The following is a 23527-nucleotide window of genomic DNA, read 5'->3' on the forward strand; positions in this document are numbered from 1 at the left end:
TCCAATCCTGATGCCGAGTTCTTCTTCTTATAGTCCAGCTTCGCGGATTATTTGCTCAGCATACAAATTGATAAGTATGGCAAAAGAATACAACCCTGACGCACACCTTCCCTGACTTTGAACCACACAATATCCCGTTGTTTCGTTTCAACGACTGCCTTCTGGTCTATGTACAGGTTCCTCATGAGCGCAGTTAAGTGTTCTGGAATTCCCATTCTTTGCAATGTTATCGATAATTTGTTATGATCCACACAGTCGAGTGCCTTTCCATAGTCAATAAAACACAGATAAAACACCTTTCTGGTTTTCTCTGCTTTCAGCCAAGATCTGTCTGACATCAGCAGTAATATCCCTAATTCCATGTCCTCTTCTGAATCCAGCTTGTATTCCTGGCAGCTCCCTGTCAGTGTACTGCTGTAACCGTTTTTGAATTATCTTCAGCAAAAATTTTACTTGAATGTGATATTAATGATATTATTTGATAATTTCCACTTTCTGTTGGATCACCTTTCTTTGGAATGGGTACAAATGTGGATCTCTTCCAGTTGGTCAGCCAGGTAGCTGTCTTCCAAATTTCTTGGCATAGATGAGTGAGCACTGCTATCATTGCATCCATTTGTTGAAACATCTCATTTGGTATTCCATCAATTCCTGGAGCCTTGTTTTTCTCTAATGCTTTCAGTGCAGCTTGGACTTCTTCCTTCAGAACCATTGGTTCTTGATCATATGCTACCTCCTGAAATGGTTGAACATCAACCAATTCTTTTTGGTACAGAGACTCTGTGTATTCCTTCCATTTTCTTTTGATGTTTCCTGCGTTGTTCAATATTTTGCCCCTAGAATCTGTCAATATTGCAACTTGAGGCTTGAGTTTTTTCTTCAGTACTTTCCGCTTGAGAAATGCTGACCATGTTCTTCCCTTTTAGTTTTCTATCTCCAGATCTTTGCACATTTCATTGTAATTCTTTACTTGTCTTCTTGAGCTGCCGTTTGAAATCTTCTGTTAAGCTCTTTGACTTTATCATCATTTCTTCCTTTCACTTTAGCTACTCAACATTCAAGAGTAAATTTCAGAGTCTCTTCTGAAATCCATTTTGGACTTTACTTTCTTTTCTATCTTTTTAATGACTTTTTACTTTCAAGCTATACACCACCAAAAAAACCAGCCCACTTGCCTTTAAGTCAGTTTCGGCTCATGGCAACCCCACGTGTGTCAGAGTGGAATGGTGCTGTTTAGAGTTTTCAATTGATGAGTTTTCAGAAGCAGATCACCAGACCGTTTTTCCGAGGCACTCTGGATGGACTCAAACCACTAACCTTTCAGTTAGGAGCCAAGCCCTTAGCCACTCGTGCCAGTACTAGTTAGTGAAAATCATTAAGCAGAGAAGTGATGTAATTCAGATTGCATTTTAAGTTGGCAGTTGTGGTAGCAATGCAGAGAGCTGGGTTTATGGTGCAGTGCAGAGAGCTTGCTACAGGTCACTAAATGGAAGCTAGAGCCTAAATAAGGAGGCTTTGCACTCAGAAAACTTACCTTTTGATAAACAGACCTTTGCATCATTATCTTTCTTTTGATGTTGGAGAAGTGATCCAGTTAATCAGGTCAAAGATTACATAATTCATTGATCCTTAAGTGGAAAAAAGAATTAGGTAAAAATACTCATAAACAACCCAACCCTCACACCTGCCTTGACTTCTAGGTATTTCAAATGTGATTTATAAATTCTAAATCCATTTCTCTCTTCCTCTCCTGAGGGTTAAATAGAACAAAATGGTCTGAAACTGCAAATAAGAAGACTTTAGGTCGAATGTAGGGAATACTCTTCTGGAGAAAAGGCCTGTAGAGCACGGTAAGGACATGGGCCTTATGAGTGAAACGGGAAAACATCATGCGGTTCTAAGCAGAGAATACTTGATCTGACGTGAACATGATCACAAGCAATTTCTCATCTACAGAGAGAGTTGTGGACATTCTAAAGAAAGAAGAGAATTTTGTATGCAAGCTTTATCCATCCCAAAGGCAGAGAGCTGAAATGGTGACTGCTAGCGTTTGCTTGTAGCCAATTCGTAATAAATGGCTGCCATTTTTGAGTATCCATCGTATGCTTGTTATTGTTAGCTGTCATTGAGTCACCTCTGACTCATGGTGACCCCACGTACAATAGAAGGAAACATTGCCCAGTCCTGTGCCATCTTTACAGTTGTTGGGATGCTTGAGCCCATTGTTGTGGCCACTGTGTATTTTGACTGCCTTCTAACCTAGAGGCTCATCTTCCAGCGCTGTATCAGACAGTGTTCTGTTGTGATCCATAGGGTTTTCATTCGCTAATTTTCGGAAGTAAATCGCCATGTTCTTCCTAGTTTGTCTTAGTCTAGAAGCTCTGCTGAAACTTGTCTGCCATGGGTGACCCTGCTGGTGTTTGAAATTCCGGCAGCATCGCTTCCAGCATCACAGCATCACACACGCCACCACAGTCCAACACACGGACAGCAGAGTGGTCGTACCATATGTCAGTCACTACATTAATCTCTCTTAGGTTCAGTGCATCTTATAGTCAGAGCAACCCTTCATGGTAGGTTGTATTATTCCCATTTTATGGGTAAGGCTCAGTGGGGTTAAGTAACTTCCCCACAGTCACCCAGTTAATAAGTGGCAGAACAGAAATTGAATCCAAGTCTGTGGGACACAAAGCCCAAGCTCTTTCCACTCTGCTACACTGCATTTAACTTTGTCAAAACAGTTGACTCACTGAAAGCTTGAATATTCAGCAGCCTCGGCATGACATTGACCCATCAAAGTTATGACTGAAAAGATACTGATTTAACAAGACACTCTCACATGTTTATTTCAGTAACCCCTCTAACTACGTGGAAGGTGGGTATCATCCTCTCCATTTTGTAGAGGAAGAAACTAGAACATAGGACACACGTAACCTTTCCAGAACACTTAAACGACAGAGCTGGGCTTAAACTCGGCATATAAGTATCTCGAATTCTGATTTGCAATCTTTGGGCCCCCAACTATTGAATTGAAAGTTGTCATTTCTGCTTCAGTTGGTAGGCCACAGTATTTGCGGATTCCAGAATTATTATTGTGGGGTGATTCTATGATAACTAATGAAACAATGGTCATCAAATGAACCAGGAAACAAAATCCCAAGGCATTAAAGATTTACACAAAAGCAAGTGGTCTTTATTCAGTAAACCCCATTGCCATCGAGTCGATTCCGACTCACAGCGACCCTATAGGACAAAGTAAAGCTCCTCCATAGGGTTTCCAAGGAGCAACTGCTAGATTTGAACTGCCAGCCTTTTGGTTAGCAGCCTGAGCTCTTAACCAGTGTGCCACCAACCAAAAAAAAAAAAAAAACCAAACCCGTTGCCATCGAGCGGATTCCGACTCATAGCAACTCTGTACCAGGGCCCCTTTATTCAGTAAAGGCTGCATTAAATAAAATCCACATATCTATTAAATGAAAAACACCTTCTAAAGAAGCCAGATTACTTTCTCTGCAATACAGAATTATGAAAAGTAATTTTTTTTTTTAAATTAATGTTCAAGAAAAGCATCAGAGTTCTACCAGTGACAGAAAAATGACATTATGCTATAGGTAGGTCATCAAGCAAACTTACAACTCAACTTTCTCCAAGCGCTTAAACAGAGGTTCACCATCAAGTCTCTTCGCGGCCTTGGTAAAGACATTGGGAAGACTGAGGATTCATGTAAAGCCTAAGTTCTCATCTTTAGTGCTCTGACTTGTTTTACTTGTTGTATTATCTTGAAAATATGACACTGTTGTCATTCTAAGAAGCTATTTTGTCCCCTGATTTGGAAGAGAATTATATTCAACTCATTGCAGACAATGAGACAGATTCTTGTGGAGAGAGAGAGGAGAGAAGGCTAAAGTCAGGGATGTGGGTTGTTTCTCTGCCCCCCACTCCCCGTGCTGTGTAATTATCTGACAGTCCCTCCAAACTTACTTTCTAGGAAGTTTACCTACCCCCAAACACACTAATAGCACTACAGTTTGGACTAAAAGAAGAAGCACCTAAATACTGCTATCAGTGTGGCTTTGTGGAATGGAAGATTAGGTATATCCCACACCTGGGTTCAGGGCCACTACCAGTCACAGAGGTGTAGGGTAAGGACAGTTGTCATCTAAGAGTTGTCATCTTCAGTGTCAACATTGTCTCTCCTTTTTTGTGCCTGGTGCCTATGTGACGTGCGGTGGCTGCCCAGGTTACCCTTCCTTCAGCAGCCCACATATGAGTCTCTTTCCGTAGGCAGCAAGCTATGCTTAGAAATGTTTTTGCTACCCCTTATCAGAAATTACTTTCACTGGATCTTATTCTCTCAGGTTTAATTGTGTGTCTTCTCCAACTACAGTGTAAGGGACCTTCGTCTACTCTCTTCCCTGGTGGATCCTAAGCACCTGGAATAGGGTCTGGTACAGGGGATGAAAGAATAAACCAATCTATGTCATTATGTAGATAGCTACTAAAGGTTTACATCGGAGGTTTCAGAGAGATATGGCCAGCAGGAATGTCCTTTTTGTCCTACAGAGTGTTTGAAAACATTTGTTGAAAATTGCAACATTCACTTAAAAAATCTCTTTCTAGCTTCTCTTGAAAACGTGGGAGATCTGGTAACAATGACTGCCCTCTCTTGGATGGGTTACAGCCTTCCCACTACCCTACTACTCTCTGTTGGCTCTCCCACAATGAGACTGTGTCAGTTCCAGTACTGAGAAACCAGAAAGATAATTTTAGAACATAAGGATTCTTATCCTTGGCCCACAGTTACCTTGTTTGTTGGGGACGTTAGGTATGTGAGTTTGTGACTCCAGTCTTAAGACATTTTCTTTCTAGGTAATGTATTTACATTTGGCTTAGATCAATTCGAAGACTTAAAATGTATCATGCCATGGATGGAAATTTCACACACTGTGGCAGGAGAAATATTTTAGGCTGATAGAGTTTCCATATCACACCATGGAGGTGGCTACCTCTTCTATCTGTATATAGGCCCCTTGTTTAAGAAAAATTGAGATCTCTAGGTTCTTGAAGGTTCTTTTCTCCAAACTCTCAAAGGTTCTGCAGTATGCATTGCCTCTTAATACCTCTTTTTGCATATGGATGCTGCTTTTTTTTCCAGTTCACCGTATTCATAGAGCTATTGCAAAATCTTATGCTTCCTTCAGTTTGAGTTGGGTGTTTCTTGTCACTCCGTTCATGGGCAGTGATGGCTTGGCTGTAGTCCCCTTAGCATAGCATGGACATAGCCAGTTAGAAACCCTCTGGTGACAGAGAACGGCAGAGGTGCCCCAGAAAGATCACGCAGGCCTCAAAGAAATTTTTCTTCCTGTTTGGCTCTGCGTATAATTTAAAATCACTGGATGGAAACAAAGTGCTAGTTGACCTCATGTTTTATAACTGTGTCCTTCTGGAGAACTTGATAGCCTATGAGAGACATAGGTCACTTCTCTGTATCTGATTGGCTAAGTGCCAGGCTAATTCATAAACACTTCTGCTGGCAGAATGGGGAAAATCATATAAGAAAAGGTGGCCGAGTCTGTGACTTAGCTACATAAAATGATGTACTTATCAAAGCCAGTTAGTTTGGATGTAAGACGACCGTGTTCATTAGTTGCAATTGGCTGCACTTAGAGATAACAGTGTACGATTTTAGCCTCCATCTCCTTCAACTTCTGTTTATGTTTTAAATGTAAAGTTTTATGTTTAGGGAAGCTCAGATCTCTCCTTTTTAAGCAGACTATATGCAGCATATTCATTCTTAAACTGAAATAACTTATGGCACATGTGGGTACTTTCCCACATTGGAGGCTCCAGCAGAAAACAAGCCAGATGAGGTTGCCATCCCCTGGAACTTACGTCCAGTTGTTTGCAATAAACAGATGCGTGAACGATGAGCCCAGCAGATAGATGGATGCTGATTTAGAGATGTCAGGGAAGGGGAAGGAGCCCTGGTGGCACCACAGTTAAGCACTAGGCTGCGAACTGAAAGGCTCATGGTTCAAACCCATCGGCTCCAGGGGAGAAAAATCTGACGATCTGCATCCATAAAGATTATAGCCTGGGAAACTCTATGGAGCAGTTCTGCTCTGTCACATGGGGTCTCTGTGAATTGAAAGTCGACTGGATGGCACCTGAGCAACGATAGGGAGAGTGATATTTGAGCAGAGGCCTGAATGAAGTGAGAGAGCCAGCCATGCAGGGACAGTGGGTGGAGCGTTTCCGGAAGGGGGAACAGCAAGTGCAAAGAGCCGCCAATGCAGAGGATAACCCAGGAGAGACTCACCTGCCTAACACAGGTTTTAGGGCACAATTTCCATCTGTTCGCCTCTCCTCCATCACTCTGCTCCTGAACAGCTTCAGGGAAGTTAGTAACAACTTGAACCTTCTTATCCCTATAACTCTAACTGGGACACTTGCTCAGGCAACAGCAAGATGACCAGCGAGGCTGGATGGGAAGGAGCAGAGGGGAGGAGGAGTTGTCAGGCAGGAGCCGTGGGCCAGACTTGCAAGGCTTTCTAGGACTTAATGAAGAGTTCAGATTTTATGCCAAGGGTGATGGGAAGCTGTTTTGAAGGTTTCCAGCAGGGAAGTCACTTGATAAGGTTTGCATTTTAAAATCAGTGATGAAGATAAGGCAGAGGAGGTACTGATAATAGCTGTCATGTATTGAGCATGATATTGTGTGCTAATAATAATGATAATAATTACATGAGAGCAGTCACTGTGCTATTCTCATGTTTCAGATGAAGCCACTGCTAAGCTTCTGGTAATGAATAACTTGCCCGCAGTCACACAGCCAGTCAGTGGCAGAGCCAGGCTTAATAAAGTGATGATGTTTAAAAATCCTTTGATACCTTTCCATGGAGTGTCCCAACATAGACTCTAGATGTGTTTTTTTTTTTTTTTTCATTCATTTCACATCACTTAGACATAAACTAAAGGAATCTTCAGGTCAGATAAATTATGGTAGGACTTGGCTGTTTTTCCTGGACATTTTTATGATCTTATCATACTTAATAGTATCTCCTGATTAGAGAGAAGAATATGAAGTCTCCAGGTTAAATATTCTCTACAGCGCATGGGTTCTTCATCTGGAGATTCAGAATTGTATCTCAGTATCCTTGGTTTCCTTAATAATCGAGTGTTTTTTTTTTTTCAATGCATTTAGAAACATCATTCTAGGAAGGATTTCCTAAGCTTCCCCAGACTGCCAAAGGGCCGAGGGTATGGTGGCAGTACATGCGAGGATTCCTCTGAATTTGTTGGCATCTGAGCAGAACCGCCGAAATGCTAATGGGTTTATTATGCTGGGGTGAGGGGGAAAGGGCTGAGCACATGCCCAGGCTCACAGGGAAGCCAGCTGTAGCTGCAGGACCACATGTCCCAATAGCCCAGGATTGTTCCAATTTAAATGTTACTACCTTTCACTTTCAAAAGTGTCCCACCTGGAGCAATAAATTATACAGTCACCCATAGCTATTGCTGTTATCAGAAAGCCCAGTGGTACATGTAGCAAACTGAGAGCTATATCTAGGGCCTGTGGTCAATGTTGCCGACCCTGAATTCAGAGTTCTTGCAGCAATAAATGGATGTACTCAAAGCAAAAACTATAATGGAATAAGATGCTGTTTTGATAATAATTATTTTTCTTTCACAGCCAAAAAGGAGCATAAAATGGAAGAAAGTCACTTGGAGAATGCACAGAAGAGGTAAGCAGCCCTGTGGTCCCAGTTTTTCCTTTGAACAACAATTCTTGCGTTGGCCTCATGAATGATACCATCCTCTTGGGAGCTGGAATGGAGGCAGTGTAACGGGAGTCAGGGACATGTTTCTTCAGGAAGCAGGGAGCGCTTCAGAAGGGAGTCACCTGCCTTACACGCGGTTCACGCCACCATTTCCATCCGTTTGCCTCTTCTCCGTCACTCTGCTCCTGACAGCTTCGTGGAAGTTAGGAACAATTTGATCCTTCTTATCACTATAACTGTTGCTGTTTCCAGGTGCCATCCAGTCAATTTTGACTCATGGGGGTACCGTGTGACAGAGTAGAACTGCCTCATCGGGTTTTCTAGGCTGTAATCTTTACCGGAGCAGAGTGCCAGGTTTTTCTCTCATGGAGCTATTGGGTAGGCTCAAACCACCACCTTTCCCTTAAGCAGCTGAGCACTTGACCAAACCAAACTAGACTAAACCAATTATTGGAAACGTCTAAGAGACTTGTGTCTTTCCTCAGATCCTTGAGTATATTGTAAACAGGCAGGGATGGAGGTCAAAAGAGGGGTGGGAAGGGAGAGGAGGCTGACCAGTATTTATGGAAAACTCCCCCAGGAGCTGGAAGAGACCCGAGAGGTCCTCTGTTCAAGCTCTAATCTCACTTCAGGCCTCTTCCTCACTTTTCTTTCTCTCAGTGGACATCAGAGTGGAACCAACTACCCATCAGGAAGCAGTAATCACGGAGCCTGATCCCTTAGGGATTTGTGTATTTGTCAGTTGACCAGCATAGTCAATTTGGCAATAATCCCCCCTCTTAGAAGTGGGAGTGGGAATATGCCGAGGCATTCTCACTGCAGGGCAGAGAGCTGAGATTCATTTTGCTGGTGCCGATTCTAAAAGTACTAGAAAATTAAATCAGAAGTAGAGTGCGGAAATGGCATATAAGGAAAAATGTCCTTTACAGATACGTGGAGAGAGGGGTTACGATTTTAAATGCAAGTGAAAAAACCCTAGAAGTGAGCCGTTTTCCTCCTGCCATCAGGCTGTGTCCAGCCCCAATGTCTGACAGCTCTGAAGCCTGTAGAGAGGACTGTCTGCCCCTTGGACAGGGCCAGCATTGGGCCCAGCTTCCCATTGTAACTGCCAGTGGGAAAAAATCTTGAGGCAAATCTTGCAGCTTTCTACGTACAGACACCGTCTTGAATTATAACTGTCACCCTATCATGATAATCATTGAAAACCAAGATAATGACTTGGCTATGTTTTTTAGAATTGTGTGCCCTCTGATTGGTACAAACAGTTAACACACTCAGCCGCTAACCAAAGAGTTGGGGGCTTGAGTCTACCCGAAGTGCCTCGGAAGAAAGACCAGGCAGTCTGCTTCCAAAAAGTCAACCATTGAAAACCCTGTGGAGACAGTGCAACCCTGACACACATGGGGTCGCCGTGAGTCAGTTTCGACTCCACGGCAGCTGGTTATCCCCACGTTGAGCTGTCCTTCCTCAGTGGGTAAAACTAGTGTTTCTGTCATCTGGAAATATCCCACATAGAGAAGAGATCATCCACAAGGACTTAGTGGTATCAGGCCAGACAGAAATGCTGCTTCCAGGGAAGATGTCAAATTTCTAAGACTTTTTCAAGATTCTTGCGTAAGGAGAAGGGGGCCCACCTTCGAGGGGCTGCGGCTGCTGCTGTGCATTAGCCATGCTGAGGGGGGGTCATAAATTCTGGTGTCAGCATTTTCCGTGGCTTTGTGGTGAAGGTAGCCTAGCTTTCATGCCGTACATGAAATATGCTAGATCCCATCTTTAATGTAGAAACCACAGTTGTTTGGTTACACTCTTTAAGGAGGTTGGTGGTCAGTGTTGCAATATTCGTGTGAGATTTGGTAAATTCCTATTTTATTCTCAAGAGAAACAATTTACTCTGAGGCTAAGGAATATTTGCTTTTCCTAAGCAGTTTCTGAAGGCATGCACGTAAAACAATAAGTGGGTGCGTTCCCCGCTGGCATCCCAACACTGCAGAAGGAAAACGGCTCCCTTTGCTCTGGGATCTGTGATAGAATCATTGTCTGTGCTTTGAAAAGCCTTGGCCAAATTAAAGAGATACAAATCACACCAGGAATGATAGCAGAGAGAAAGGGAGTCCGGGAATAGTTTAGAGTGAAGTACAAAAAGTTGTCTAAACCAAAACATATGATTACAAACCCATCTTTTAAACGTTGAAAGCTATTTTAGAGTTATCCTCTGACGAATAGAAATCTCAAAAAGCGTGACTGCCTCTTTCTTTCCGGTCTATTGGAGAAAATCTGCCTGTTTGTTCAATATCAGCAATTTTCTGCCCCATGTTTCAGAAGATTTTCAGTGATTAGCCTTCTGTGAATCGAAACTGGATATGAAAGGAAGGGAATTTTGTTTGGGGGAGTACCATAGTCTAGACCTTATGAGATGGTTGGAGGTTCATAGTCTAGGTTTTGGCTTTTTCTTTAACAAAGGGATAGCACTGAAATCAAACAAGGCACATCCTTGGAGCAGCTTCGTCTTCACCCAGGCTGCAGCATGCAGAGCCAGGCCAGCCTCTGGGAATCTGTTTGCTTCAGTTCGTTTCTCTCAAGAGATTCACTTGCTTCCCTAGTTTCCAAAACACATAGGGAAAAAAATGCTGAAATTCAGTATTTCCTTTAGTCTTCACCCCACTTGGAGGGTTAGCAAGGAGGGCTTCACAAATCCCCATGGGGAGAGGCGGTGAGGGTACATGGTTAGCCTCATTGGGGAGCTGGGAAAAATAAGGCCCCCAGGAATGATGACATGCTTTTCTCAGACCCCGTGACAACCACCAACCAGTGCTGTCATTCTCTGTAACTACACCAGTATTTGCAACAGGTTGGAAATAACCCCAGGACTGTCGCGGTGATCCGCGAAACACAATGACTAGACTTTCTGTACTCTTTTCCTATCTCCTGCTGGAGAATAAGAAGATAATTTATTCCTCTGAATACAAAAAATGAATGACATGTTGGAATGTCAGATGTTTTGTTATGTATATGTTTACCACAATAAAGAAAAAAGAACTAACATGTATTATGCCCTGTTGATGGAACTATAAATTTCCTCCTATGGCAAAATAATAAAATCAGGCTGCAGAATATAACTATAGTAATTATCACTTTATGATGAATTTAATTATATATCAAATAAAAAATAGTGAATGACTTTCTCTCTTCTGTTAATGCACTAATAAAAATGTATCTGTATAGAAGGTGAACATAAAGAAGAGAAAAAATAATATGATGTGCTCTAGTGGGGTTAACATATGGTATGATACAGAGGATAATCGTGTCTAAAGTAGAACCTCCCCCCACCAAAAAAAATGACTGTTTTATTCCTTAACGCCTTGTTAGCAAGCATGAGCAAAAGAAGGACAGAGCAGAAATAACATGTCAGTGGCAATCAGGGGACCCGAGGTCTGGTCCCAGTTCTGCCAATGCATAAGGCCTTTCAGTCTTTCTAGGTCTTTGTTTTCTCATCTACAAAATGAAAAAATGGGAAGAGATGACCTGTAAGCCCCTTCCCAGTCTAAAATCCCGTGACTCAGAAACGTGTGGCCTGTTTCTATGGACTGAATAACTCTACTTATGTGTTTCTGGGTTACAAGCAATATAATTTTTGTATTTAATATAAATTTCATTCATATTGAATGAAATAAAGGTGTATGCTATAGAGTATACATTTGATTTTGACAGGATTTTGACTGCCACAGAATTAAGAGTCTTGTCTGGGTGAAAGTGGACAGCGAGTCTTTCTTCCATCACTGATTTTGCTCGAACAATCGAAACATGTATGTTTGGCATTATAAGAGGGTCCCTTAAGAGATTACTGCAGTTATTGCCTTTCTCCACTTATGCACTTCCAGTCTTTTAATAACTAGAAGCCAAAATTCCCTGACCAGTAGTTTTAATTTGCATTAAAAACAGATTTGTTATTTACAGAAGCACAAAGAATTTATGGGCCTGGGAGCTGCAGCTCCAGCTTGGATCTCGCCTAATCATAGCCATGGAATCAATTAACAGTTCATCTGTGAAATGTGATAAAATCTTATGAGATACATATTGCCCAATAACTGTGAATGAGATGAAAGTATGCTCCACAATAGTAACGGGGCTTCGGGGTTTTACAATCACCATTGACGAGAGCTCCATTAGAAACTCTGTATTCAGGATGGCCGCAAAACACTCTGTGTCTGAACAGATGATAGAGCATTAAGTCATAAACCTGGCCAGCCATTCCTGCTTTGATTAGTTTCCAACACCCTGGAAAAGGGGGCCGTTTGTTTAAGTGTTCTTGCTCATGGCAAATGAGCTTGTGAGGCTTGGGGTGGGTGGGGGCGAGCGGGAAAGATTGAGTTCAGAGCTATAAATTGCTGTAAAGCTAGTGCCTCCAAGAAGGGCTGTGTGGGAGGCCCGGGCAGTCTGGCGTGCAGTGCGCCTTCGTGGAGTAGATTGGGAGGTTCGTCCTATACTTGGGTAACTGCTTTGGAAAACCTGGGTTCTTTTCTGACTGGCTTGGAGATTTTTTTTTTTTTCAGGATCAGAGGTGGTCTTTGATCAAACTTTGCTATGCCCACAGTATATTATTGTATGTTGATGGTTTGTATTCTTGCATCATATCAAGCTCTAAGATGTGTTGTTGTTCATGGCCATCAAGTTGATTCTGACTCGTGATAACTCCATGTGTGCAGAGTAGAACTGCTCCATTGGGTTTTCACGGTGTGATTTTTCAGAAGCAGATCGCCAGGCCTGACTTCCGAGGGACCTCTGGGTGGGTTCTAAGCACCAACCTTTCAGCGAGTAGTCGAGCGGTTAACCGCTCAGGTGCCACCCAGGGACTCTTACCCCCTCCTTAAAGATCATATAGTCAGTCTCTTGTTTTACCCTTGAGAAAACTGAGAGTCAGAGATGCTGAGTGATCAAGCCTACAGAGTCGGCCTATGCCAGGGTAAAGAGAGAACACTGTCCTGATTTTTTCATAAAGCGTTCACCAGATTAATGATTCCCAGTGGGCTGTCTCACTGACCACTGCGAGTGCTACAAGATCAACATGTCATCAGTCTCACGTGAAACCGCTGAACATCAAGGGAAGAGCAGATAAACGACTTGGACTTGAGATGAGGACCACACTCAAAAGGTCTAACCTCCATACCCCTTGGAATTATACATGCTGCTTTTCAGACAGACAAAATATGCCAGGAATATCCTCAATCAAGTTACATTTCTTGGCAAACTGGTTTGGGCAAGTAGGTTTTCTGAGGCTTAGGATGAGCTACGGTAACTCTCGGCCTGGGCTCCTGTGTTAGAGAATAGACCTGCAGGAGAACTGCCTTCCCGTCCCCCCACTCAACCTAACGGGATTTGGCGTTGACAGTTTCTCACCCTTTACCTCACTCCCTTTTTTCCCTCCCCGTTGCAGTTTTGAAACGACGGTAGGATATTTTGGGATGAAGCCAAAGTCTGGTGAGAAGGAGATCACACCCAACTATGTGTTTATGGTGTGGTATGAGTTCTGCAGTGACTTCAAGACAATTTGGAAGCGGGAGAGTAAAAACATATCTAAAGAAAGGTAAGGTTCCAATAGAGTCTAGGAAACTGCCTTCTCAAAGCTAACAAATTGTGTTCCTGTATTTCCCAGGTGTCAATATTTTCTTTCTGACCAAGTGGACATCAAGAAAAGATGATTGCTTCGGTGTTCATAGGGAAATTCGGGGAAGGCTTGCTGTCCACACAGCAGTCATGCTCACGTGATCTGATAAGTTACACTTTCTTAACCCCTTCCAATTACTAGCTAGTAAATGAAAGGGGAGTTGTGCTAATTTGCAACAGATTGCTTCTCTGTGTATTTTCACGTTGGCCCAGTCTAAATGAGGTAGCCTTGCTGTCGCAGACAGTATGGACAAATAAAAGTGAACGCTTTTCCCATTAATATAGTCAACTTGCATCAAAGGGAAGTCCCTGAGACCGAGGCCACACTTAACCCAGTGCTGAAGCCGGCACTGGATTTACAGCGCCACTTCTGACTCCCCGTATCCTGCTGAGGACATCAAACTTCATGCCGCTCGGCCTCATTGCAGCCTTCTGATTTTATGAGTTGGGGGTCGAGGGAAAACCTGGGCTCCGAATATGAGGTGTGGGTGTAGGTATGGGTGTGTGTTCTCCTGAGAGAGACAGAGCTTAGCCCTGTTGATCAGAAGAAAAGCATTTCTGCTTGATCATTGTTTTGATCAAGTTGCCACTGTTCCATAAAGGGTGTCATGGATTTAAACTTCAAACAGATCTTGCCACTACTCCTGCAGAACAGATGTACGGGAATGTCACTCAGAGTGGAGTCGAAGGAGACAAAAAAACTCTACAAAGTACGGGAAACAGTTTATTGAAATATAGCATCTATATTTCACTAAACATTGAGACTTGGAATTTCAGAATGCCAGTATTTTTGTGCTTTATTTTGTAATCAGAGAAAAGGTAATATAAATAACATATGCACACACACACACACAAAATAAGAAGTTGTTTTTAAGGACATCAGAATTTAGAGATTTTGAGCCATTATTATTGAGTCTCTAAATATTTTCTCAGGGAATTAAGAAAAAAAAAAAAAACTTTCTTGCATTCCAAAGAAGTCAAAAAGATTTGAAGATGTTCATCAGCACATCTTCACACCATTATGCCCTTGGGAACACAGGAACTAAACTGAGCATATCTACTATGTCTGTAAACTGAGGCAGAGAAAAGTTAAGTGACCTTGGTAAGAAAATAGGTCGTTGATAACAATATGAAAAAGTCCTAAAGATCTTGACACTCAACTCCTTGCTCTTGCTCTGCAGTTACTTATCTAGCCCTTTAAAGTAAGCGAACGTAGGGTTCCGTGGAATAAACCCTGTGTTTTACGAGCCTCATACGAGAGTGGTAGAACCACGGTCCCTCTGCCCATCACAGCGGAGCCGCTGACCAGCCGGTTCTCCGTGTGCACATCCCACACTGGAAGCCCAGCAGTGGGCCCTGAACATGCAGCCTTTGCTTCAGAATTTCCACCTTAGGTTTTGAACACAGTCCTTAGGGAATTTGTCCTTGTAGTTGGAGCCCTAAAAATGGTTAAAAACAAAACCACACACACACACACACACACACACACACACACACAGCAGAGAGGGTAGTTTGTTGTTTTTCATTTTAATAATCTTCTCTTCAAATACTGAACTGTGTCCCAAACTAAGGAGCGCTTCCCTGTTAGAGATGTTGCTGCACACTGTGGGTCGACGGTGGCGGGTGGCAGTGATATCCCACTGTCCTTCCGAATGACATTTTCTCTGATCCCAGCGACAGACATTTGCGGCAGTGCTTCCTGGGTGCAGCTGATGAATTGCCTGCTTCACACTCTGTAAACCAACACCTTTAAAGGGTCGTGACTTCAGAGAGCCTTTTTCAGTTCCTCCCATTGAGCAGTTTCGGGGGTCTCTTCATTCCAGCCGTGCTTTGAGAGATGGATCACCAAGGTTTCCAACCTCAAACAGCATCTCTGAATGTTAGTGATGGCTAATCACATATTTTTGGAGGCAACTTCTTTAGAAAAATCTATTGGTTAAGAAATGTTAGCACCTTATATGTATTACTGCGTATGCAGTTAAACGTACTGATTAACATCCAGGGTTTTCTTGTGAAGTGAGGATTTTTTTTTTTAAATTGTACTCTTAGGATTTTAGCTTTTAGACCGTTAGAATCACATACTCATTGTGGCAAAAGAGGTAAATTAACTTCAACTCTTCTGTTAATAATTAAATGAGAAACAAGATGATTGCTTTTTTTAATACCTATTTAGTGACGTTCGATACTGTGATTTTAAGTTATGCTTTTCCTAGAAATCCAATAAATCCAAGCAACACTAAATATCTGGTGGTAACCTAACATCATTAACATGAATAGTACAAAGACATCCTAAAAATTTAAATCCACAAACAAATTGAAACATGATAGCTTATAATTACGAGAAAAGAAAACTATCGTTCTGGATCCCATTAGAAGAAATTCAACCCAATTGATTTTTAAATTTATTTGAAACCCAACTAAAAACCGCAAAAAATCATTGGGAAAAATTAAGGATTAATAATAGTATTTTCAAAGGAACAGATTCCATGACAAATGATGTTTTCTTTAAACTCTACTTCCAAATAAAATGGAAGTGTTGAAAACTAATTTAGGCCACTTGAGGCTCGTTTTAGGTGGTAGAAAATACTTACTTGTTTTTCTGCTTAGCATGGTTTCTGTGAATACACATCAGCTTAATGCAGAGTTGAGATGGATGTATCTCCATACAGGGTAGCAACTGCTCTGGAACATTCTCTAAACACAAGTATAACTGTATAAATCACCTTCAGTGTTCTTGTGCCATGTGACTGAATAATAAACCCTCTCATTAAGCTGGTGTCAGGCACACTTCTGTTTGAATAGGGGAGATGTATTTCACTGGGCATATGGCTTACTTGCAGATTACCATGTCAGTAGATGAGCAATCTACTATGTAATGATATATTACAGCATTACATTTCCCGTGGCATTTAAACCAATCTTAGGCAAAATAGTAAACTTCTGTGTCTAGGCACAGTTCCTGGGTGGTGCAAATGGTTAACACACTCAGCTGCTAACCAAAAGGTCGGAGGTTTGAGTCCACCCAGAGGCAATCAGAAGAAAGGCATGGTGGAGAGACCAGCCATTGAAAACCTGTGGAGCACAGTTCCATTTTGACACACGTGGGGTCACTATGAGTTAGAATCAGCTTGACGGCAACTGGTTTACTGGTATCTAGGCACAAATCCAGAATGCCCCCTCTTCTTAGGCCTTCAGTCTGTGACCTAGTCCTTGTGCTGCCCTTAGTTCCAGGACTCATTCCCCACCCCAGGGAAATATACCAGTCCCTTCTCTTATCCCTTCTGAGTACTCAGCAGTATTCAGTTGTGTAAAAAAATGACCTCTAGAGGTGGAAAATCAACACATTCAACCTTTACTCCACCATCAACGTGCTGTGCAACCTCGGGCAAGTCGCTTACTGCCTAAGAGACCCAGTGTCCAATCTGTAAACTGTGTGTGTTGGGATGAAGTAGAAACTAAGATCTCTTACAGCTCGAATTTTCTATGAATCTAGAAACTACCTTCTTAATATTCTGAGGAACTGTGTGTTTCATTTCTGAGATAATGCCCCTCACCTTTACTTCTGAGCTCATTAGAGATTCTATTGGAGGACATTGGAAGCCAAGGTTTGGCAGGTGAGTGAAGGAAGCATTTGGCGTCAGGGAGAATTCCCAGTGCCCTCTTGGATTTGGTAGATGTCTACAGCTACCTACCTCACTCCGCCAGTGCTTCCCGTAAAATACCAATGTTGGTCTTGAAGATCACGTCTTTTATTAAGAGTGCAAATACAAGATATATTGTCTTCTGCTTATCTATATCCAACATCACAATTATAGTTTATCATAGTTCATCAAGAGTTTTATCCTCAGAGGCAACTTTGCCTCCATTTTACTTTTTCCTGCACTTTTATATTTGTGTCTGTTGATATCCAAGCATACAGTGAATTTTGGATTTACACATTTCTTCCACCTATTTAATCTGCAAATTGTCAAAAATATGCATAAATGGAAAGGAGGTTACCTAATTTTTGCTGCTACCTTTATTGACTATTCGTTACTCATTTTCTGCCATTTTATTTTTGTGGCTCTTTAATTACTCTCAGATATAGGACCCTTCCTTATAAAATATTCCACGATTTAGGATATCTTAAGACTGCTCCCACACATGCCCCCACGTAGAGGCCACACACCACCACCACTGCAACCCACAAAACGGGCTGGGAATTTGCAAAAGGTAAAGAAGTTCCAGGCGAGTCCTGACCCCAGGAATAAAGTGCAGGTAAAGAATTCACCCTGAGCCAAAGCAGACTCTAAAAGGGCCATTTAAAGAACCCATAATGGATAAGTAATGAGTGAGTAAGGAGTGTGGTGAATTTTATGTGAAATACAGATAAGAAACTTCATTATATACCTAGGTATAATTTACACCATGAAGAAATGGATCACTGATTTAGAAAAACCAAGAAACCTCTCGGCCCTGTCTCCTCTGTAAACTATCGTTCCATCTCTTTCCTTTCCCCTCTAGCTTCCTGAAAGAAGAATTTCTATTCAGTTGCCCACTTCCTTTTCCTTCTACATGCTCACTCCTTCCTCTGTCAGTATGGGTAAGGCTTGACTGCTATAACAAAGACCAAAATAGTTCCTGCTTAAACTAGACAAAAGAATCATTTTTCTCTTGCATAGCAGTCTGAGTACAAGTTGTTTAAAGGTTGGGCACCCTTCTCTTGTGGCTGCCCTCCTTAAGGTGTGGTCCTTTTTACACAAGGTTGAAGGTGACTTAACTGACATCCACTACTACCACTACTGCTGACTTCCTCTTGCCAGTGGGGAGAGGAGAGTACACCCTTTGTCTTTTAAGTGCATGACCTGGAAGGTTCCACATCACTTCCACGCTTCCCCCATTGGGTTGAACTTAGTCTCATGGCCATATACAAAGGAGAGTGGAAAATGTCGGCTTAGCTGGGAGCCATGTGCCCAGCTAAAGGTTCATGAGTTCCATTACTAAAGGAAGAAGGAGAAATAGATGTTGAGGCCACTGGAAAACTATGCCACATTTCTAATTTGGAAGTCGAATGGCTCCTTTCTAACTCCTTGGCACACTAGCTTTTGGCACTGGTGACGTTCTCTTCCATCTTGAAATGCCTCATTGCTCTGATAGTACTCTGGGGCTCTTTCTGCATAGGTGACAGTCTCCTTCACTAGTTCCCGTTTTTCTTCTATTCCTAATTCTGGACGTTTCCCAGCGTTCAGATCCGTGTTTCTCTCATCTTGCTCTATACTGTCCCCATAGCTAGTCCCAGCCGTTTTCCGAGCTCCAGCCATCACCTCTTGGGAGACCAAAGTCTTAGACCCAAATCTTTTGCACAGTAAACATTCCCACAGGATGCCCAAGCTTCATGCTCAATTCAGCACATCCCAGATGGAATTTATTCTACTTCAAATAAGACCTACTCCTCTCTGGTTCCCTGACAATTGCAACACTGTTCTCCCCTAGTAACACAGGCTGGTTGGACACCTGAGTCATCCTCAGTGCTTCAAGATTCATTTTCTATCTTTTATTGCTAACCCTTCTCAGTGTTACCTCCTTGCTGGTTATCCTTCTATGCCCTGTATTCCTAGTGACACTGCCCTAATTCAGGACCTCATCATCTCCTGCCTGGATTACTGAAATATCCTTCTAATTGTTCTCTGTGCCTATATTTTCTCTACTTCTTTAATGCTCCCCTAATATTGCATCCAGTTATCTTTCTAGAACAGAAGTTGATCACACCCAGTCCTTTAAAAATATTCAGTTGTTTTCCAGTGCTGATGAAATAAAGGGAAGAGAATTAGTCACGCTAGCTACTTATCTGTTAACTCACTGAGTCCTCACAACAACCCTGAAAAGAAGGTTTATTGCTGTTTCACAGATAAACAAATGAGAAAGTAAATGAATTGCCCATGTCACAGTTTCACTAGTAAGTGGCAGAAGTGGGAGAAGAACCTAAGTCTTTTTTGACTGTGAAGATTGGATTCTTTCAAGTATTCCATATTCCATCTCAAATTATAGCATGACCCTCCAGAAACCTGCCCTTAACTCACCTCTGCAGCTTCATTCTCTAGAGCTTCATCCCCCGCATGCACCCACCATAATGACCACTCACTGTTTCTCATACATGCACTTTTTTGCCTCATGTTCTTATTGGATAATTTCTTTACAATGCAATGTCCCTGTTTATTTCCTGCTGCTCCAAATATAGTCATACTTCAGGGACCACTTCCAAAACCAGCTTCTCTAGAAATCTTCTGAAATTCCCCTAAGTAACCACTTTTTCCTCTGATCTCTGACAGCATGTTTTTCTTACCATCCTTTAGCACTTAATTCATTCCAACTTGTTATTTTAGTGGTTTATGTGTCTTTTTCCACCTCCAGGACATAAACCCATTCCTTGTTATATCTTGTATGGCACATTCTTCAGCACAGTGCCTGATACATGTTTATTGACATAGAAAGGACTTCACAATTGAGTGCAAAGTGATATTACATGAGCATTGAAGATCCCGGATGCTGTAAGAGATTGGAGGAGGAGGTAATCACAAGGAAATGAGGAGGCTAGAGATGGCTTGGGGAGGATTTTGGCCACAAACAGGGCCAGCCCCTAGTAGAGAGTTGTAGAGGGGGTTCAAAAGCCAGTGGAGGAATGGTAGAGATCAGAGGCTCCCAAATGTGGAAGATCTCCCAGATCGCCTGGAGAGCTTCATAAAAATGTAAACAGAACTACTGAATTGGAAGGCTCCCCACAGAGATGGTAGAGCAAGAACCTGTTTTGTGTTTGGTTGCCTCAGTAAACGCCTTGGCTTTGCCCATGCCTTGGCTGAATGTATCAGGTAGGCTTTGCAGGTGGGAGGGAGGAGGACACTATCCTGATGGTTATGATATTCAGCCAAGTTTAGGATCTGCCAGACTTAGGTGCTCTTGAACCTTGATTTCCTGAGATTTTAGGCAGGAAATGAACTGGGCATTGACAGAGCAGATGAATTCAGTTACTTGGAGAAGAAAGGAGTAAGGACATTCTGGGAGGTCACATGGCAAAGTTGTAGACCTGGGAAACTTAACACACATTTTAGAGGAATCACTAGTGTGATTATTCCTGGGGCCAGCCCAACTTCCCCTCCTCTGTGAGTCCTTCTCTGGGTGCCCCGTGCACACCCGCCTCTCACTTCTTTCACTCCTGTCTGCAGCATCTAATCAGCTTGACTTAAACAAACACTTGTGAAGTACCTATTATGTATCAAGTGCTGGACAAGTTATGGGACTCTATTCTTGAAGAGTTTAATCTAGTGATCGCATACTGCCTCCTTCACGAAGGTTTCCCCAATCTCTGTGAGCTGTCTTTTCTCCAGAATTCTGGGGGTTTGCTGTCTCTCCTGTTTTGGCATTTGCTGATTTGCTTTTCATTCATTTGCTTATAGATATTCTCTCCCTTAAATAAATCATGCCAAAACCAGTTGCTGTTGAATCCATTCTGACTCATGGTGACCCCTTGTGTGCAGAGTAGAGCTGTACTTCATAGGGTTTTCAAGGCTGTGACTGTTTGGAAGCAGATGGTCAGGACTTTCTTCTGAGGTTCCTCTGGATGGGCTTGAACAGCCAACCTTTTAGTTAACAGTCAAGGGCTTAACCGTTTGCGGCCACCACAGGGACTCCTAAATAAATCATAGGCCCCTTGAAGACCAGGGCAAGAGCTTATACTTCTTTGTTTTCTCTCTAGCACCTTTATTTCCTTATACATAGTAAGTGCTCAATTAATATTTGTTGAATAAATAAACAAGCACTGTGTTTTCTTTTCCCATATTGAAACTGACTACAGGATTTGCTGTCTGCTGATGATGAGTAAGACATTTTATTTATTTGGATTTTCGTGTTAGAATTCCCCAAATATATCCCATATGGGTCACTTTTGCTGAAGCATCCAAAATCTTAATAGCTTTGTTGAAGAGGATAGACATGTTTCAGAACAAGAAAGATTAGTTAATGGGGTAAAACAATCACCTTCTCTGTTCTTGGCGGTATTACTTTCCATTTGTTTTAAGAAAAAAATAAGGAAGTGGAGATCATTGGGACCTCGTGGTTGTGCCAAGCCTCAGACCTCTCTGGAGCTCAAATAAGAAGCTTAGAGAGCATCTGTCTGCACTCCATTTCCCCAGCTTGGCAGACAGCAATGGAAACCCAAAGTGAGCCTCATTCATTCGGCTAGAGTATTTCTCAATCACTTATCTGGGGGACTCATGACAGCTTTCGCCTTGGGCATAGATGGATAGGGGGTTGCCTGAGTAGTATGATTTGAGGGGCGCCAGAAAGGCTCCCTGCCCCAGACAATCTCCCCTGTTTCCTCACCCTTTGTTTTAGTCGCCCTGCACACAGCCTCTGATCAGTTCTGGGTTTGGGTGAGACTCAGTAGGTGGTACTGGTTTCAAAAGAAGCAAGAGGGGAGTTGGCATCTGCAGGCACAAGCACATCTTCATCATCAGGATGGGAAATGTCTTCCCGAGTCTAGCCATGCATTTCAATTAAATTTGCAGATTTCTGACATGGGGGCCGACTTGGGTTTCCAAGCTGTCTCCCAGACGCCTCTCTGTCCCTGAGCAAGGAAACAAAACGCGCTCAGCGCTCACTCTGCACCTAGATGGCAGGGTCAGAGCGGGGTGTTATGTCTACCAAGTGCAGAGTGATTGGCTCTAACTGATCGCGCATTCCAGGGCAAGTCCAGGGACCCCCTCCCCCCCCAACCCCCTACTCCCCCACCACTTCCACTCCCCTGTGACCTGGGGGAGAGGCTCTGCAAACGGAAGCAGCCTTTGTTCTGCAATTAATCACTTGAAGTCAAAGTGTGTTTGGGTACTACAAGCGATAGCCCACCAAAACTATGAAGTGGCAGATCTTGTGGCGGGTGAAATTCAGTCTCTATGAGGACTTTCTTCATTTTAAATAGAAAAAGCCTGACTTAGGAATGGCATAAGGAAAAGTGTCAAATTTAGGAAGTAGGAATGATAGGATAATTTATCACGGAATGACTTTGAGAGACTAGATTCTGATGTGTAACGAGCTAACTTCTAAACCTAAGACCTGTTATTACTTTCCTGCTGGTCTGCATTCTCATGAGCTGCTAGTGAGACTGACCTGGGGGGACATAGTTAGGGGGTGGAGGGCTGGACAGGGTCAGAGGTGAAACTCTGAAAATGACTGAGCATAGAAGAGTGTGCGTGCCCGTCTAAGAATGTGGCCCTGTTGATCTGCCTGAGATAAATGATTTGGGGGTTACCCATTGTTTTATCTACTTCTCATCTGTCAGCGTGTTGTACTGTGGTGGCTTGCATGTTGCTGTGATGCTCGAGGCTATGTCACTGGTATTTCAAATACCAGCAAGGTCACCTATGGTGGACAGGTTTCATCCGAGCCTCCAGACTAAAACAGACTAGGAGGAAGGACCTGGCAATCTACATCTTAAGGAAATTGTCCAGTGAAAACCTTATAAATAGCAGTGGAACATTGTCTGATAGAGTGCCGGAAAATGAGCCTCTCTGATTGGAAGGCACTCAAAATACGACTGGGGAAGAGCTGCCTCCTCAAAGTAGAGTTGACCTTGATGACGTGGATGGAGTCAAGTTTTGGGGACCTTCATTTGCTGATGTGGCACAACTCAAAATGAGAAGAAACAGCTGCAAATATCCATTAATAATCAGAAAGTGGAATGTATGAAGTATGAATCTAGGAAAATTGGAAGCTGTCAGATATGAAACGAAATACACAAAGATTGATAGCCTAAGCATTAGTGAGCTGAAATGGACTGGTATTGGTCGTTTTGAATCAGACAGTCATATGGTTTACTATGTCGGGAAGGACAAATTGAGAGGAATGGTGTTGCATTCATCATCAAAAAGAAAATTTCAAGATCTATTCTAAAGTCCAGTATCAGTAATAGGATAATATCCATACACCTACAAGGAAGACCAGTTAACGTGACTATGATTCAAATCTACGCAACAACAACTAATGCCAAAGATGAAGAAATTGAAGATTTTTACCAACTTCTGCAGTCTGAAATTGATCAAACATGCAATCAAGAT

At 42.5% G+C, this 23527-nt stretch overlaps 1 protein-coding gene across 2 annotated transcripts in view; it reads left to right on the forward strand.

Moving 5' to 3' along the window:
• The window catches only part of FMN1 (formin 1), a 471169-nt gene that overhangs the window by 431565 nt on the left and 16077 nt on the right, over positions 1 to 23527 (forward strand). For both annotated transcript variants that reach the window (XM_012556758.2, XM_004380593.2), the window contains 2 exons: positions 7694 to 7745; positions 13213 to 13362. In XM_012556758.2, the coding sequence (XP_012412212.1) occupies positions 7694 to 7745; positions 13213 to 13362 (202 nt within the window). The remainder of the gene's footprint in view (positions 1 to 7693; positions 7746 to 13212; positions 13363 to 23527) is intronic.

Source organism: Trichechus manatus, unplaced genomic scaffold, assembly GCF_000243295.1.
Source record: "Trichechus manatus latirostris isolate Lorelei unplaced genomic scaffold, TriManLat1.0 scaffold00076, whole genome shotgun sequence".
In the NCBI taxonomy this organism is placed as follows: Eukaryota; Metazoa; Chordata; class Mammalia; order Sirenia; family Trichechidae; genus Trichechus; species Trichechus manatus.